This window comes from Orbicella franksi, chromosome 13 (genome assembly GCF_964199315.1).
Source record: "Orbicella franksi chromosome 13, jaOrbFran1.1, whole genome shotgun sequence".
NCBI lineage: Eukaryota > Metazoa > Cnidaria > Anthozoa > Scleractinia > Merulinidae > Orbicella > Orbicella franksi.
Window position 1 is genome coordinate 18,475,643 of NC_138157.1, and position 18,791 is coordinate 18,494,433.

Here is an 18,791-nt window from a genome sequence, read left to right on the forward strand (position 1 = left end):
CAAGCGAAGCAAACTGGACGGCCCTCTTCTATGTTCTGAACAATGGCAGTGGTTTAAAATGATTGTGCAAGCAAATTGAAGAGAATCAAAAAAATTGGCCGCCTCAAAATTACCAATCATCGATAGAGAGAAATTTCATCAAACGAAGCAGACTGGGAACCAGTTCGTCATACTCAGTTCTCCATGCATTGTGGGGTTGAAATTTGGCTTGTGTGTTTTCCTCAACCGCGAAAACTCGAAATATTTTATCTTTGAAAAACAGGTTAGTTCTATTCTAAATCTTCCTAAATTACGACATTTAATGTTCTAACTAATAGTGAAGTTATCTTTTTGCATTAATAAACGATTTTTTTCTTGTTTCTTCTCCACGTCAGAGACGATATGGGTTCCTAAACTTGCCACGTGAAAATTGTGATAGCTTGACTCTGCGGGAATCTAGAAGGAAGTTCCCAATGAAATTAAACAGCTTGGACAGCAGACACGAACAGGCATTCGACAGGTAAGTGTAGTTGAAATGTAAGTCAATAATATTATTCAGCTTATATTGCTGTCGAGCTTTCCCACAGGGGAAGGAAGTTGTTCGTGTAGTAGACATAGGCTCACAAGGCGTGCAAGAGTTATGATCTTTCTTTTTTAGGTCTTTTTGATGAATTGAGGTGTGACCGAACACAGTTTTCGCGCGCACTTTTGCTGATGCAAGGATTGCACAAGGATTGCAGAAAACAAACATGAGCGATCATTTTATTTGCTCAACACCCGCAGTATCTGTGCTATTTTTCTCTATAATTGAACGCAGTGTATTGATGGCTTCAGTCTTTTATTACAAAGGTATGTTAGAAAAGGTAACGATGCAAAGAACCCAGCAATTCTCAGCTTTTTCTTTCTTACCGAAAGAACCCAGTTAAATACAGTACATGCGTAATAAGTCAAAAAATTGCGATTGAAGGAAAAATTGCACTCTAGAAAATATGCCTATTTCTCGAGAACCACTCATTAGAATTTCACGAAATTTGGCACGAAAATACTTTAGGAAATAAGTAACTGGAGTATTGAAAATAATTGAACTTTAACAAAGGAAATTCTAGATATTCCAGTGAACCTTCAACAAGGGATAATTAAAGATCTATGTTAAATTATTCGCAAAATGGTGTTAACTTGTGAGAATCGTCACAAGCTTGTTGCATGCAAATTATGAAGAAAATCTAAGGACTAGATTTTCTGCAAATAAACAAAACCGATTTTAAAGGCCTGTTTATGTTTATTCATGTTGCCATGGCAATGGCACTTATATCAGCTTAACCATCAAAAAACCAAAGTTTGTGTTATTAACTTGCTTGCTGCCATTTTTGACAACTGAGGGAACAAGGTGAATGAAACACAGGTGTCAAAAACTGTGTTCAGCCACTTTAAGGACGGTGCCTACTTTTGTGACATTGACGCAATCAACTACCCTACTGAGTACACAACTAAAATGAAAACAAAATTTTCCTACTGTGACCAAATCAAGTTAAATGAATCTGTACTAAACCAGGAATGCTAGAATAGGAGCATATCGCTAACCACTCACTGTCGAAAATTATACTGAAATCCAACTGTAAACATGTATCTGCAGATGGCGTAGTGCACACGCAGAACAAGTGCGAAATATGCAATTGTTTTACTTACTGGGGAGGTGACAGGAAAAAATGTGATGGGCACCGTAAAAGTTTTCAAAAACGATCAATAACTTTAAAAAGCATGTGGTTAGCCCTATATTTTATGTTATGAAATTGAAGTGGCAAGCCTATTCAACATGTCATTAGTTTCTGGTTGTGAGCAAAAGGTATTTAGACTGTATCTTAACTGAACCAGAGGAAGGCTGTCAGAGATGCTAAAAGTGCTGTTGCAACAATTTTATTATTAAAAACATACCAAAAATGTTTTTTATGGTGCCATTTACCATGCAGTTTTATGATATCTACACATGTTTGCTTTTCTGTATGTAAAGGCGAGTTCTAAGGAAATCGGTGAAGAAATATCCTTTCCTTCTTTTTTCAGAAAAATGCTGATGTCAGCATTTTTGTTGAGATTCAAGGCTAATTATCTCGAAAAGATGCATGGCTACCCCAATTTTTCTTTGTGGATTCCAATAGCCCTTCCAAAGATCTACTTTTTCCGTGTGGTCCTAACCTGGCGCAAAAACCTTTGTATTTAATAGGCACTGTGATATCTCAGTGAGGGGGTCGTAAGGGGGTCCAAAAACGGTAAAACCACATAGAAAAGTGTAAAAAAACTGCAATGCAGCATTAAAATAAAAGTTTGTACCAAACTAACCACAAAAATAACGCAAAACTGCATCACCGCAAACCCTTACCAGTGGTGGATCCAGACCTTGAGCTAAGAGGGGGCCCCAGTTTTGTTTTGCTTGCTCTGCCAGCTTTTCTTCCCTCTGTGATTTCTTCTTTTTTTACCCAAAATAAGGTGGGGGGGGGGGGGGGGGCTAGATCCACCACTGCTTACACCCCCCTCAGTATTGGTTAGGTTAATCCACCGGGAACACTGGTGCTAAATCTCTAGTTTCAGGTATAACTGTTATCTCTCCAGAAGGGAGTTTTGCTCTTCAAATTTTGAATGTTAACAAAAGAGGAAAGAGTGTTGTCTCTCTCCCAGGGAGAGTTAATAGTTAATACTTGAAATTTGAGAAGTTTATGTCACATCCAGTTTCCGACAGGTATAAAGCAGTTGTATTTGAAAATCACAAGGAGAAACTCTACCACAAATCCCTTCCAGAACAACTAAAGAAAGACACACTCAGGCACACAGTTAATTCATTTTGTTTTATTACATTAGTATAAATAAGCTATATAGTTCCAGACTTCCCTGTGGTTAATCCAACAAGTCTGTTATGTTTTTACAACAAAAGCCAAATTTATTATTTACGATGTACCCACAATCTTGAATTGGTAATGGTAAGATAAACAGTCTAAGTAAGAAGTAATCCTTTTTTTAAAAAGGTTTGGCTGGCTGGTTAACTTTCAGTTTCTATTAGGCACCACCAAGTTTGCAGCAATATTTATATAGTGTTTGGGAGGTTTCCTTGTGACATTTAGTAGCTCTTCTCATTGCCTATGAGTCTTATTAGGTTTTCCACTTGATAATACAGGTATATGTTGGTCTACTTTTTTAACTGTGCGAGGAATCTTTAAATCACTGGCAGAGTCTCCTTTAAGTCTAATTTGATTAATCTGTGGTTAAAGTTGCTGCCACAGAGTCTTCAGGAATATTTGAAGCAATTCTATATCATAAACATTTAGAAAATCTCTGGTTTATTTCCCTTTTTTAAGAATACGTGCTAATACAAGATATTAAAATCTCAAACATTTAAAGTGTCGCTAACCCCCAATATTTTTCCTTTAATGAAGTCTACTAGTTTTCCCAATTACTTCGACAAAAAAATTGTCTTGATTGATAACATCCCCGCATTTCTACAGGCGTTTTAAGTTGTAATTTCTGCGGCCATGACCAAACATAGTGGGATGTGGTTTGGATGTCTGATGACATCATCAAAGGACATTGCTGAAAACACTCGAGAGACATTTGACTGGGTTTTGAGCGCTGTTTAAACATATTTCAGGTATTTGGGCTTCATATTTTATCAAAAATGGACAAGACTTTTAAATGAAAGAACTGTATCATCTAGCAATACAATATACAGTCTAGCTATGACTAGGACACCTGGAATGTATATATTTTTTCAATTTTGAAGTTCAGGTGGCCAGTCATTGAAGCCCACCACACTGCAATCACAATCGACAATTTACTGATCCATTTGGCCTATATACTTAAAGGTTAAAACCATGACTGAAGACTTAACTTACAGCCACTGAAGTGTAATAAAAATGTCAATGAACACGAAAAAATTCAGGGAAAAATTTGTCTTTTCGCTTTGTTATTGTTGATTGACCGTGTTTATACAAAGCCAATTACTGAATTAGTGTGTATGAACATGAACATTGCGAGTTACACAAATTTGCATTTTTTGCACTAGTAATTAAAATCTGACAAGGTTCAGTCTGGTATCAGTTAAATGAAGACATTTCTCCTTCAGTGTTCTTTTGTTTGAAAAGTCTTTTTTTAAGTAGGTTAATAACGTGAATGTTACGTTTTGGTCAAAAACAAGCACCCTCTGCTTTCAGCGCGACAATCTTTGTCTGTTAAGTCGAATCTAAATGGTTTGTTTTACTTTGCTTATATACTTATAAATGTTTGATTCACTGAGTTATTTTTTTGTAAAAAAAAAATACCTCTTAGTCGGCGCATCGGGTATGTTATGGACGGGTCAATGGATGAGTGAGTGAGTGAGAGATGTATGTATGTCACACCAATCAGATTGTATCTACTATAAACAGCCAACCAAATTTCTTGTTGTAAAGGTAAATGGTATGTGAGAAGATTTGATCCCGATACAGTTCAGAATGGCCATATTTATTCTTCTATAAAAGAGGAGGAAGTATTCGTATATAGGGTTTTACTTCGACATTTTCTGTGGGTTAGGCTGAGGATTTTAGTTATGAACGAGATGAGTCTTGAGGTTTGAAACAGTTCGTGGGTTAGTAGTATGCAAATGAACGAGATATTTTCATTTTTAGTTACAAAGGTAACTTGATACTTTTGTTTTTCAGAGGGAGTAAATTCAATTAGAGGTCACGAATCGTCGCTTCTAGTTCTTAGGACATGTTTCAGAGGAGACGAGACTATTTAGATTTGAAACAGTTCTAACGTTTACAATAGTAAGTGCAGGTAACGATTGTTTTGTCCTTGTTGCATGCAAATACAACGAGATATTTTTATTTTCTAGTTACAAAGGGTAATTTGACACGCTTGTTTTTCACAAGGGAGTAAATTCAATTAGAGCTGACGAATCGTCACCACTCTTTCCCATGAGATGTTTGCTATCTTTAGTTACAAATGGAGTAAATTCAATTAGAGCTGACAAGTTATCAGCTATTGTTTCCAGGATATTAAACAAAAAAGAAGCTTTCATTTCTGGACGGTTTTTACGTAGCAGTAGCAGTTTAATAGTTTTATTTGATGACATTCGTTTCAGTCCGATATCTTTAAAGGTAAAAAGTATGAAAACTGCTCAAATGTTCTTTGAAGACTGCGCAGCACCAAGTTAAAGTGCAATTTAATTAAATCAGACTTTCAAAGTGTTAGAGAGGTTTTTTCTCTTTCTTTCTATTTTCGGTAAAGTAGTGTTGTGTTGTGTAAAAAGGGTAAACTTACGTCTCGTATAAAATGCGAAAAGGTCTCTTAATTAACTTGAGTATTTTTGAGCAAAAATTCCTCTTGGGGGTTGGAAGGGCTATGTGATCGGTGAGTGAGAGAGTTATGCATGGGCGTGTGTCACACCAATCACAGTGTGGGTTGTATCAAAGAACGAATCAAATTGCCTGTTAGAAAATAAGATGGTATCTACATTAATCTGGAGACTTGTCAGATTACTCTAGTTTGTTCAGTCAAACATTTTATGGCTTATTATCTAGCTATCTTACCATGACCGATGTAACATCGCATGTAGATCATAAATTCCCAGTTTCTTTCTTGCTGTATATCGCAACCGAAAAAACTTGTCAAATTAACGAAATCAGTACTGTAAACAGCTCCATGAATGCTCCTATCTCCAACACTTCAGAAACAAAAAAAAATAACTCTTGCACGCCTTGCGTGCCTATGTTTTTAGGTTTGTTAGACTGCTCACAGCCCTCTTTTTTCTCATATTTTGATACGATCATTAAACGCACAGATAGAAACGCGAGAGAACTGGACGCCAGCGCAAAACAGGAGACTTGACAGGGTGGGGGGTGGGGACCGAGGAAAATAGAGGGGCTTATTTTGTTTAGTTTTACTCTTTATTAGCATCAGGCTGATTTTAGTTTGTTTATTGTATTTCAGTGCTACTCGTTCCTGTTTATTTTGTCCCTGTTGTTATTGTCTCCGCTATTTTTGTCAATAAACTCGTAAATCGTACACTCGTATCTGTCGTAACTACGTCGAGTTTTTCACGTAGAGTTAAAACGGGAACGGGCAAACTACAAGGATGACCACTGCTGAGCAACTCAAAACCCTCACTGAGACATTGGCAGTGCTGGAAGTCCAGCTGAACGGAGACAGTGGACCCTCATCAGCAACCGGAGGATCAGGATCTTCTCCAGGACAGGTCACTGTTAAGGTACCCAGAGAACGTAAACTTCGGAAGTTTACAGGAGTCAGAGACGATCATCTGATTGAGGATTGGATACTGGACGCTAAGCGAGCCATCAGTTCCCAGTCCGAGGCAGATGCTGTGGATTTCCTCCTATACCACTCGGAGGGAGCTGCCAAGGAGGAGTTGCGACTCTGGCCAGATGAGGAGAAAAACACCCCAGAAGCCGTATTCCAGGTACTACGTAGCTGATTTGGTGAGGGGCTTACCTCCACACAGGCCATGAGGAAGTTCTCCGAGTGGTGGCAGAAGGAAAAGGAGTCCATACAGGACTACTCCCATTCGCTGATGGTGCTCCTGTCACGGGTGGAACGCCTCAACCCTGGCGCAGTAACTGAAAAAACCTTGGCATGACTAAAAACAGGTCGGCTATACGTACATGTGTTCCTTCATCCGTATTTGGTTTAGTTGTAATTATTGTCGGTACTCAATTTGGTCATTGTTGTTTTCAATTGCTTTTTAATTTCGAGTTTAAATGCTCTGTTTTGGATCGTAACCATATATAAGCAGTTTTAACATGCTCTCACCAATGTTTACCGGCCTGAAACAAACTTCCAAGCTTCGCCTAGTTTTTACATTTAAGAAACGGAAACAGTTTTCATCGTTGACAAACAAATTTCAGGATCGTAGTGTTATCATAGAAACACAAATAGGCGCTATCCTATTGAGAGTATTTTCTCCGTTTGCGCTCATTATTTCTCCCGCATCCTTATTTCCCAGCCACATGTTGTAGAGAAGAGAGTGTCGGACAACAGGAACATGATAAGCCAGTTGAAACCATGTTGGCGTTTAAGGTTGGTCGTATTGGTTGAACATAAAGTTTACATTGCCAGAATGATTTTTTTGCCCTTTTTCATTCGACGTAAGCGGTTGGATTCTACAGTATAAATAACCTCAAAAAAAATGTTCACAAAGGCTAGGTCTGATCAATTTATTTGAGTGTGTAAAAAGAAAAAAATACCTTCTATTCGCCAGACCCGGGACTCGAACTTACGTCTCCGTTATTTCCTCACTTGTCGTAGTGAGTAGCGCGCACCAAACCACTGCGCCACCCGGCTTCGACACTAATGTTGGTGGAAAATTAATTATCAATGCATACCAGGTTTAACGGCGCGCACTGTGGTCAGCTGCAGCCACGCAAGCAACTAACACATTTATGTTACTTTTGTAGTCATTAATTTTTTGGGCGAAAGTTTATCTCGCGATCGTTCGTCGAAAGATCTTGCTTATCTGGACACGTTAAATTTTGACCTCAGCTTTGGAGTTTGTTAAACTCGGGACGTGTAAGGAATTATAACTTTGTCATTATTTTCAATGGAAAATTAAACGAATTTTATCCTGAAAAAAGAAAGTAGCAGAGGGTGGAATTGGTTATTTGCGTATTGGAAATGTTTATTTTAATGTTATTTTGCTGCACGCAGTCAGTTTGATTGCTGTTGTGCAAAAAAAAAAAAAAAAAAAAAAAAAACTAATAATAATAATAGGTGTTTACCGCAGACAGCGAACGCCACAATTTGTATCTTATTTGCGTGCATTCTTGCCCTTTTATTTTAATTTGAATGGAAAGCTGACAGTTGTTTTCTTTTTTTTACGTTTAGGGATCAACAGCGAGGGGCTTTAAAGTTTAAGATGATGGCTTCCGAAAACATGCACATTGATGGATTTTTCTGTAAACGCGATGGACAAACTTGAGTAAGTCGCATTGTTTACATGTTTACTATGGATTAAGTAATGTTACTGCGTTCATTTCAGCACTTGTAATTAAGTCAAGTTTCTGTGTCATGAGAGAGTTTAACTTCATTCATTCACAAGGGTAAACCACGCAACTACTTGCTTTTTTATGAGATTCATTCAGATCAGTAAATATCAACAACATAAATACGAACAAGGATTAAAGGACGTTTAATTACAGTATAAAAAGATTTTAACTGCCTGAAGCATTTCACGGTAAATTTGATCGTAAATATTTTCAGTGCAAAGACTTCAATAGACATGCAAGCAAATTTCGCTACGATAGGTTTTGAACCGTGCAAAACTGCGCGCGCATGTAACAGAAATGCTTCTTATTACTCGCGCTGTTTTCTTATTTCCGCTAAATTAACGTCTTTGCACAATTCGAACGTATCGTACAAGTCTAAGTTGTTACAATGGTGAGCTTTTGGAATAATATTCTTGTTTATTATATGGCTTTGTCTCACAAGGACTGGGAACTACCGAATTCACGAATTTGATTGGCTGAAATCGATATTGACCGCGGTCTAGATTTTCCCATCTAGACCGGCATCTAGGCCGGTTTCATTTTGCGTTGAAAAAGTGGCAAACTAAAACACAAAAATGTTCACCGTTTTCTTTTATTTTCTTCTCATTCATTTATGGAATTGCCAAAAAGCCTGAGTAAAGGAGGACGTAAAGAGGACGCAAATTTCGGCAGGTTTAAGTTAAGCTCATTTCCGTTTGCAAGCAAAATGTCAGCAAACCAGTTGCATTAAACGAATTAAAGTTTTCTTCTTTGCCATGTAATAAACATCTTATTAACCGAGCTAAGTCGGACTGTATGGGAGAATCTTGACCTGCGTTCGGTCTGTACTCACGACCTCGGTCAAGATTTCTCCCATACAGACATCCTGCTCGGTTAATAAGAGCTAAATAATGAGTGTTTTGGGGAGAAATATTTGTGGGTTAAAATTTCGAATTGTCTTCTTTTTCAGATTCCTTGGAAATGACCGATTTGGCGAAAGGCCAAAGATAAAAGTCAAACTTGGAAGGAAAGTAAAGGTTGATGTGGACCACCACCACCTCCCCACCATCCACCACTAACTAGCATTTTTTTACACTTTATAGCAAGACTTTTTGAGTTCTTATCCTTGCGGTATTACTTTGTATTTACGCATGCGTTCTTGGTATCATTCTCTTGAGTAAAATTTTTAAAGTCTTTTGGCGAGAGACTTTTCTATGAATAAAGTTCACTAGCGCGCTCTCTCTTTCAGATCCCATGAAAATGACCAGTTTTAAGAAGTGGTCAGAGAAAAATTTTCAACCTTGGAAGGACGGCAAAAACTAAGTCTAAGTCTTTTGGTGAGAAACCTTTGCGTGTATAAAGTTCACTGGCGCGCTCTCTCTTTCAGATCCCATGAAAATGACCAGTTTTAAGAAGTGGTCAGAGAAAACTTTTCAACCTTGGAAGGACGGCAAAAACTAAGTCTAAGTCTTTTGGTGAGAAACCTTTGCGTGTATAAAGTTCACTGGCGCGCTTTCTCTTTCAGATCCCGTGAAAATGACCAGTTTTAAGAAGTGGTCAAAGAAAAATTTTCAACCTTGGAAGGACAGCAAAAACTGATGTGGAACACCGCCACCTCCCCGCCACCACCATTTAACTACTGGGTACTGAGTTGTCATTTGTAGGGCTTCTGCAAAAGAGTCTTGCAAGCATAGTTTTCAGTAAATTGACACAAGTTTGTAAAGTTATAATCCACATTAATTTTTGCCGTCCTTCCAAGATTGAAAATTTTCTTTTCTGTGAGTCGTCATTTGTAAGGCTTCCGAAAAAGAGTCTTGCAAGCATAGTTTTCAGTAAACTGACAAAAGTTTGTAAAGTTATAAAAGAACTTTATTTTGTAATGCTACAACAATCAAAAATCAATAAAAGTTAAAACATTTTCAGTGTACATATCTTTCGCGTACAATAAACAACAATGCACTCGTTATCAGAGTTAAATAAAACAAATTCCGTAGCTCTTCGCCAGATTCCCGCCGCTATAATCTCAAATGCAACCCTTCTTTACCTGTTGACGAGCCTTGGAGTTGAGTTATCTCGACATCTCAAATGAAACCCTTCTTTACCTGTTGACGAGCCTTGGAGTTGAGTTATCTCGACATCTCAAATGAAACCCTTCTTTACCTGTTGACGAGCCTTGGAGTTGAGTTATCTCGACATCTCAAATGAAACCCTACTTTACCTTTTGACGAGCCTTGGAGTTGAGTTATCTCAACATCTCAAATGAAACCCTACTTTACCTGTTGAAGGAATGGCGTATCTACAGAATCTTAAATCTTTCCCATTTCTATCCATCCGTCATTTCTGCTTTGTTCTTATAACCTCATATGGCCTTTAATACGGTAGGAAAGTAGTATTTTCAAATTCAATTCCTCTGAAGTGTTTACTTTTTACTGCACATTACGATTAAAAACAAAAACATATATATCTCGGAAGTAAGCGATATCTAGCCTGTCACTGTCACGGGAGATATATTAACGTATCGACTGGTAACTTTAAGACATACGTGGTGTATGATCGAATCCAAAATGAGATCATTAACAGTTCACCCAAACCTTAACTGTTCTTCTTGACTGAAAACGCGTCCAGCCTGAAATAAAAGAAAACAATTTCTCGGCCTTCAGTTACAGAAATATTGCCCATCAATGCGACCAGAAAGTGAAACAATAATCAGGAACGTTTACAAAACACTTCTATACAATTAAATCGAGTATCGCTATTAAGGATAAAGAGCTAAGACTAGTGGTACACACGAGACCTGTGAGACCAAGCTTGAGAAACACCAGTAAGACATTACCTTTCTGAAACCTCGATTGTTTTTCATTCGCCCTCGGTAAACACAACCTTTAATAATTTTTTTACGGCTAGCGGCATTGTTATGACGTTTTTTTAAGAACCACTGAAGTAACTGCAGGTTCCGAGAGACAGTGGGCGACTGTGATCCTGAGAATAAATCGGAAGAAAAGATGTCCTGGGCTCTAATAAGCCTATGCCTTTAATTATCCTGAAGTTTAAAGTCCATGTAAAGTTTTCAAAATTGGTCGTATTTTATGGTGATTAGTTCTTTCATTATTACGAAAAAATAAGCATGTTTTATTTTGACGAAATTTTAACTGTGCATTTACGCTAACTGGCCAAATTTTAATATTCCTCAAAATTATCGGGGAACATTTTGGTGTATCTATTGTTTAATCACGTGACTCCACGACTCCATGGCAACCATGTTTCAACGAATATTTGAAAGAAATGTGTTTTCCACTAGATCAAGAACAGAAAAAGAAATTGTAATTTTGTTTTCTCTCACACTGAGCCAATGAAACTTGAAAAGTAAAAGTACATTCGACTCTAAAACCCAATACATTTTTTTTTTCACCTTGTGGAAAAAAGGTTAAATTTTAGTTTGCTATTGTATGGAGCAACTCCCCCCAATTTAAAAAAAAAAAACAGACCACAGTTTCGTGTTACATGTAGCTTACATCCAAACAACTTTACGTTGCGGGAAAACACTAAACTCATCTGTTTTTTTTCTCTACTCTCGAGTTTCGTTCTTTCTGTAGGTAATTTTACACATCGTGTCGTGACTTACATTTAGCTAAACAGTCAAACATTTGTCTTTGAAGTAAATGATGTCTTACCTGTCACTTGTACATGCGGTAGACTTGTTAACGTATCAGCTGGTAACTTTCAGATATCATCCTCCGTGTATGGTCAATCCGTCTTGAGTTCATCATCAGTTCCCCCAAACCTTGAGTACTCTTTTTCACTGAAAAAGGCGGCCAATCTGAAATATACAAAACAACTACTTGTCCGCATTCAGTCATTACAGCAATTATTGCCTATCATTATTTTATTATTATTTTCTATTTAATCATTCGTTGTTACATGAAATAAGTTTGAAAGGACTGGGTGTGAAAGCGAATGCAAAAACAGCATTCAAAACATAACACTTGCGCGCGCAAGGGTTAGGCCATAAATGATTACCCTATGGAGCCACCTTAAACTAACTAGCCAATGCATTGAAAACTGCAAGGAATAGCTTTAGTTATCTTAAATTAAAGGCGCCACAAATGTGACTTCACGAAACCAAGCTTGCAGCATTTATATTGAGGGAAAACTCAGCAAGGAGGAGTTTGTTCCCTGATTGTCTGTTCTATTTGAAAAACTTGCAAATTTGGCAGGGTGAGCTTTCTTCAGCAATATTTCTGCGCTGTGCAAAAATCGTGTATAACAGTAACTAATACTGATTTGCCTCTCCCTGAAGTGAACGAGGGGGTTGTGAGTGCCAATGCTGTCTTAGAACTGCATAATTATCGATGAATATTTTGGCACGTCACATTCATCGCGGGACTAACTGTTTCTTAAAGCTTATTTTTCTTTAATTGCTGTTTCTGAAGAATTTATGATAAGTATTCTACTGTTTTCAAAAATTTCAAAGCTCAAGAACAAAAAAAGCGACTGGAAAAAAAGACGAAAAGGTAACTTCAAACTAAACTCATACGAAGGTGAAAAGAGCATATTCTAAGATATGGATTGTAAGCAGTTCTATCTCAACTTGAACGGAAAAATATGCATAACAATCTTGCAATCTCAGAGGAAAATAAGCATATTTTTGGCCTGGTTATAACTAGGGTAGCAAAAATCGCAGACTTTGGTCATAAATAGGGTAAGAGTTTTGGGAAGTGCGCCGCGCTCCCCCACCTAACTTTTCTGGGACTACCCCCGGACATACCCTACATACTTCATTAACTATTTGTGACGAATTTTAAGTGTGTACCGCGTGGTGTAGTGGAGATCATTAACGCTTCTCATTCAAGACGGCCACAGGTTCGATTACAGCACGGAAATTTGGTTCCTTTTTCCTTATTTCCTTTTTCTGAACGCCCTTGTTGACTGTTTGTAACCTCATTCAATTCTTTGCGAGCTGGCAAAGGTTGTAAGTAAAACAAAACAAAGGAACTGTCAGGGGTGTATATCAAAATTGAATGAATAGTTTTAACCGGCTTAAATGTGACAGCAGCTTGCCTAACTGAAAAGTTCAAGTTTGAAGGAGGAAGCAAGGTAACTGAAATATCGATGTTGAACGACCGTGTTTCTGTTTACTGTACGAGCCAGAGTTCTGAAAATATTTTTAATGTCTTTAACTCTTTCTCAAATGGAAATCGCGTTTGGAATGTCAAGGTCCTTAAGCACAAAAAAATACTTGTTCAACAACAAAGGAGTACCATAATAGTACAGTAATAGTATGATCTGTTGATCAGTTGAATTTCACATAATCAGAAAAGAGGTTTCATGCATATTCTCCTGAGTTGTGTTATCATACGAAGAGGGACAAAGTGCCGAGATTAAATCCTAAGCAGTCTTTTAAAAATCTTCTGAAAACAAAAGTGCTAGTAATCTATTCTCCTAAGTGATTTGTAACTGAAACACAATCCTTAGTAAGCGCTTTAGAAGAAAGATTCTCATCTCCAGTAGTTTTGTTGTTTAAACTGCCGAGTGCACAAAATCTTTTTGATCCGAAATTTATTTCAGACCGAAAAAATAGAAATCCAAAAAGCCTGGAAATTAGGTAGGTGGACTAATTGTTTCAGGTTGGCACACACGAGGGCACTAGTCCCTGTGACTACTCCCTGCAACTAGTGCCCTGAAGAGTTTACACGAAAGGGACTGGTCACAGGGACTTGTCCCACGAACACTTCAGTTAACTGTCGCAGGGACTTGTCCCAAACATTCAAACTGGTTTGAATTCGTGGGACTAGTCGCAGGGACCAAAGTTGGTCCCTGTGAGTAGATTTTGAAGCAAAAATGGCCAGTTCACATGATGGGACTTGTCCCTGCGACTTGTGGCAGGGACTAGTCGTATGGACTAATCCCCTCCTGTGTGCTGACCTTTTAAGTCCACTCAGATAGGGCTTTAAGTGATTTCAGAGATCAGACAACAACCAGTATTTTTGTTTTGGAACTACAATCAAACCCCTATTAAGCAGCCACCCTCCAGGAAAATGGGAGGTGGCCACTTAATAGGGGTTAATATAAGGCTCAGAAGTCCTTAGTAGAAACATCAATTTATTCGCTGTGTTTTCAGAGACAACATTTTGACATGCTCTACACTGAGGTCAGTGTATTTTGAATATTTTTTGCCATTGAGTTAATTCCTTAGTTTAATATGCACCACCTTTCCTGTGATGTGTTGTATTGGGACTGCATGAGTTTTCTTTGCCCAGTTTTCATCCTGGGGTGAAAAACTTTCAAGGATCTCCAAGTATCCTTGCAAATTTTCATGAGGATGTTATGAAGGATTTTAATCAAGATCGTTAGAGGTCCTGATCAAGAAACTTTTGACTCTTGAAGAATCCTTTTAAAATATTCTTGCCAGGATCTTCCATGATCTTGGGCAAAATCCACTGATCTTTTTAAGCCGTAGCTAGGGAAAACTTTACTCTCATATAACCTTGTCGTTTTAAGCTTGTTCAGAGTTATTTCATGTGTTTTCACTTTTTCATGATCAGTAACACCAGTAATGATGTCATCAGGCCACGCTCATGGTCATGTGATTCATTCTGAAAAAATGTTAATGCTTCCAAGCATATTACTTTATCTGGATTTTTCCCTTGTTTAAATATTTAAAATTTAATCTTTATTATGCTATTCATAGATTTTGTTACATTTCTAAAAGGTCAGATTTTGAGAGAGAGTTTCAAAATATAATTGAAAAATTTGTAATTTTCTGGAAAAAGTATGATTTTACAAAAGGAATGCATCGCTATGTTTCCAATGTTGGCTTAAATCATAACTCAGCAAAAAAAGCTGGATTTAATAAAAAACACATTTCCTTTAGCATTTAAAGAAACCAAAAGTGCCCATGATATCTATCAGAAGTTACCCTATCAGTGCATGCACAGTTTACATTCTACCAGTGGCTTGATAAAATCAAACAAAGCACACGAAAGCCACACAGAGATGGTCACAGAGATAGTTTTTCTTTTGCACTTTTTTCTATTTTTCTCTCAGTTTGTTTTTGCTTGTACTTTTTTACTTTGAATTTAGTGAAACACAAAGAAAAAACCTCTAAAATGTAACTGAATTTGCAAGTTGTTGAATTGTTTAAATTTTCCGCACTCAGGCTGACGCAAGTAAAATTTCACCTCCTTAGCAACACACGTGAGTCAGTTAATGGGCCCTTAAGGATCTTCAAAGATATTGCACAAAGATCTTGTCAAGATCTTTGAAGATCTTGGAGGGTCCTTCCAAAGAACATTACAAGATATTTTATTTCACAATCTTTACAATGATTCTGTCCAGGTTTGAGCAGACAAACATGTTTCAAAACAATAGGGTAAAGAAATATGAGAGTTATGCTCTATAAGAAGGTGTCAGTTGCAAGATAACTAAGCAATGGTATCAAGAATTTGTGGTACAGTGAGACCTGTATTAAGCGGACACCCTTAGGACACTCACTAGTGTCCGCTTAATACAGGGTGTCCACTCAAAACAGGTTCTAATATATTTAACAAACAAAGAAGCTTAAACTGTGTATTACACTGTGATCAAACATGAGAGGCATTTGAAAACACGAGGGAAATGTGGAAAACACAAGCCATAGGCGAGTGTTTTCTACATTTCTCGAGTGTTCTTAAATGGCCGGAGTGTTTTATCACAGTGTAATAGATGGCTTGGGCTTTTTCATTTGCTTTATGCGAAAAACAATACATACGAAAAACAATAAAACATGCTTTTTCTATGCTCTATACTCTGATAAAACATGGGTTTCTGACCAATCAGAGCATGTGCAATATTAGTTAATTATTAACCCTTATGTAACTCAGTGTAACAATTGTAAGATCAAAGACTGCTCATAGCACAATGTCGGGTCAGTCAATACCTCAATCTGGAATAATCTAAGTCGTTAGCTTTAAAATGACACCACTGAACAGTGTTAAAGGAGTCTGGGATGAGCTTTACGAAGTGAAAAGGCCTTGAAGTGTCTGCTTATTGCAGGTATTGTACAACAAAATGGCTTTCTATTGGTGTCCATGTTTGTTTAATAGAGGTGTCTGCCGAATGCAGGTATATTTTTACAGTAAATATAGGACGAAAATTTTGGGCCTCAAGCTGGTGTCCACTTAATAGAGGGTGTCCGCTTAATATGGAGTCCCCTTAATACAGGTTTCACTGTATAGAATAAGTACTGACACTTGCATGTTGAACAAACAACATGCCAAAGTCAGATTGTTTTGTTACTCACCCTGATAGTGATAGTAAGAATTTCTGGAAAATAGCAAGTCTGGGATATGGTAAGGATTTTCTGCTGTCTAGTCTAGAATAGAGTTGTAAAAGGTATCAGAGTTCCAGCTGCTCATCCCACTCTGAACTTCAAGGAAGCACTCCCCCCACCACACACACACACCCAAGAGGGACAAACTAAAGCAAAACAACAACAAATTTAAATCTACATGACATTTTCACTTCTACTTATCTCATACTTTGTAAAGCCACAAAAATTTTGATCCAAGCTTTTTCTCGTGGAACATATAAATCATAAGTTTAACTTAAGCTTAATTTGTAGGTTTTAGTTTGTGATGTTAAATTTCCTGTAACCTCAGATGCTCAGATAAAGTCTTACAAATGTACAACCCCTTCTTTAGTGAGTTGATGCTGAATACCACAACTGAACACAAGTCATTTAACTTCTGGGCAAAGGGAAAACACACTAAGCACTACGTTTATCGTTTTACAACTTAAGTGTCAAAGTGCTTTCTGCCAAAATCAAAATCAAAAATCTTACTTTAGTCCAGTGCTATGTCTCAAGGCCAATGTTATTCAGATACATCCAGTCATTTAGGACCGAAGAATCATAGGTTACCTGAAAGACAGAAGCATTACCGTTGCTTATCGCATTTAAAATATATTCCGAAATTAAAACTAAGGAAAAAGGAATGATTTTAAAAAGAAAAATACCTTCGTTTAGTCCGTCGGCCATGTTGAGTTGTGAAGTCCTCAAAGGATCCTGGGCCAATAACAGACTTACAGAGGTCTTAGTGAGATACTTCGCGCGTTCTAATTGGTCGATAGTTGTGTTTAGATCAGAGTATGTAAAGCCGGTCTGCCACCTAGAATCAAGTTTTTGTGTGGGAAATTGGGTGTTATTTACACTTAATTATACATTGTAGTCACCATCTGTCTTCTCATTGGCTAAAAGCCTACAATTAATTCTGGGAAACAGCGCAACCAACAGATTAGTGCCTTCAGCTTCGGCTAATAGAACTTACCTCGACCTTGATTATTCCGGATATCACACAAACCTCATTCCGGCAATAATCATTTATTACATGCTGAAAAGATAACTGCATTCTTGCCTTTTGGTTGCAAATATAGACTGTAAGATCGAGTCTATCGACCCCGGTTTAACCCCGGTTTTATCATATCGAGTCACAAGTTTTTTCCGAGCCCTGCATTGAAGGAACTGATAGCAACACAGGGACAATATTCCACAGCTCTCGGTTGGTAAGGGGTTGTTACACGGAATCACTTGCGTTTTCTCAAAGCCGAGTGAGTAAACAAAGAACATGCAATATACAGGGTCAGATATTCCATGGTATATACCACGAGAGAGCGTTGCATAACTATTTTATTCCTGGCCAACATAATCAATGCGACATACGGTTGCGTGTAATATCGCCGAAAATGCAACGCCTTCCCTTATCCTGATTGGTTGTATTTTCGATGGGATCGTATAAAATACAATAATTATAGGGCATGAAGAACTTCAACAAGGGCATAAACAAACCTTGAACATAAAAAAAAACTCATGGGCTTGCTGTCTTCAAGATCAAAGGGACACTATCACGGCAATTCTGCCGAATTTAGGTTCAAAGTAGTGCTAAAATGAAGACTGGCCACCTTCACTCGTGCATGAACTGCTCATACAGCTCCAATATGAAGGTATTAAGTAAATTGTCGAGGAGAGTGCAAATTGTCAGTAATTTTCAGCAATTTTTCCAAATTTGAAGTGCAAATTGAAAATTAATGACGAATTGGCCAGTTCTCAGCCTGTCACAGTGAAGTCATAATAAAAGAGAAACCGTCAATTGACCAGTTAGTAGACACTACAGTGTCTTTTGATGTCGTGCTATTCTGATTGGATAATAACAACCGTAAACTACTCCGAGAGAACGTCAGTGATACCTGATTGATCAGAACGGATATGCAAACACGATAGCTTTTGATGTTTAAGAGTACTTCAATCTACATTAAGGCCATCGCAATAAAATGTTTCGTTTCCCATTGCTCGATAGACCCAATTTTTGAAGTAAAGAAAAAGAACCATTTTGGAAAAAACAAAAAACCAAACAACAAATCCCAACGTTCCGCGGTATTTCTTTTATTTAATAATTTAATGTTTCGCGTTTGCTTTGTTATTACTTGCAAACGTAGCATTTCTTTAAGTCTAAGACTATAACTGTAGTTTGTTTCATTCATGTTAAAAAATCACATCTCAAAATTTCTGCAAGACGACATAACAAGATGACTGACATTTCAGAGGAATAATTTCAGTCTTCGTACTGTCACAGTTACTTTGCAGTTTCTTGTATTTACCTCCGCCGCCATTTTATGTACCTTACTTCCTGACCGAGAGCCAAATGTTCTCCCGTCCGGCCCTCCCACTCAGTCAATAAGTACATATTATTCTATTCTATTAATACATTGAATGTAAAATCACTCTGCAATACTATTACTGGAAGTAAGGTGATTATTGTTGTTGTTATAACTTGATTA

At 37.5% G+C, this 18,791-nt stretch overlaps 1 protein-coding gene across 6 annotated transcripts; it reads left to right on the forward strand.

The window, feature by feature from the left end:
- Positions 1-178: 178 nt before the first annotated feature.
- Positions 179-9,626, forward strand: LOC145465610 (uncharacterized). Of its 6 annotated transcripts, XR_014041656.1 has the most exons (5): positions 181-262; positions 375-499; positions 3,471-3,613; positions 7,843-7,936; positions 8,953-9,625. XR_014041656.1 is itself a non-coding variant. In XM_081449388.1 (4 exons), exon 1 carries the CDS (start codon positions 6,080-6,082, stop codon positions 6,434-6,436), a length of 357 nt encoding a protein of 118 aa, XP_081305514.1. In that variant the 5' UTR covers positions 6,040-6,079; the 3' UTR covers positions 6,437-6,608; positions 6,965-7,038; positions 7,843-7,936; positions 8,953-9,625. The 6 variants fall into 6 exon arrangements, 3 of the variants coding, with proteins under 3 accessions (XP_081305514.1, XP_081305513.1, XP_081305515.1); XR_014041655.1 differs by having other exon boundaries at positions 179-262; positions 375-3,613; positions 8,953-9,626; XR_014041654.1 differs by lacking the exon at positions 3,471-3,613 and having other exon boundaries at positions 188-262; positions 8,953-9,624.
- Positions 9,627-18,791: the final 9,165 nt, after the last annotated feature.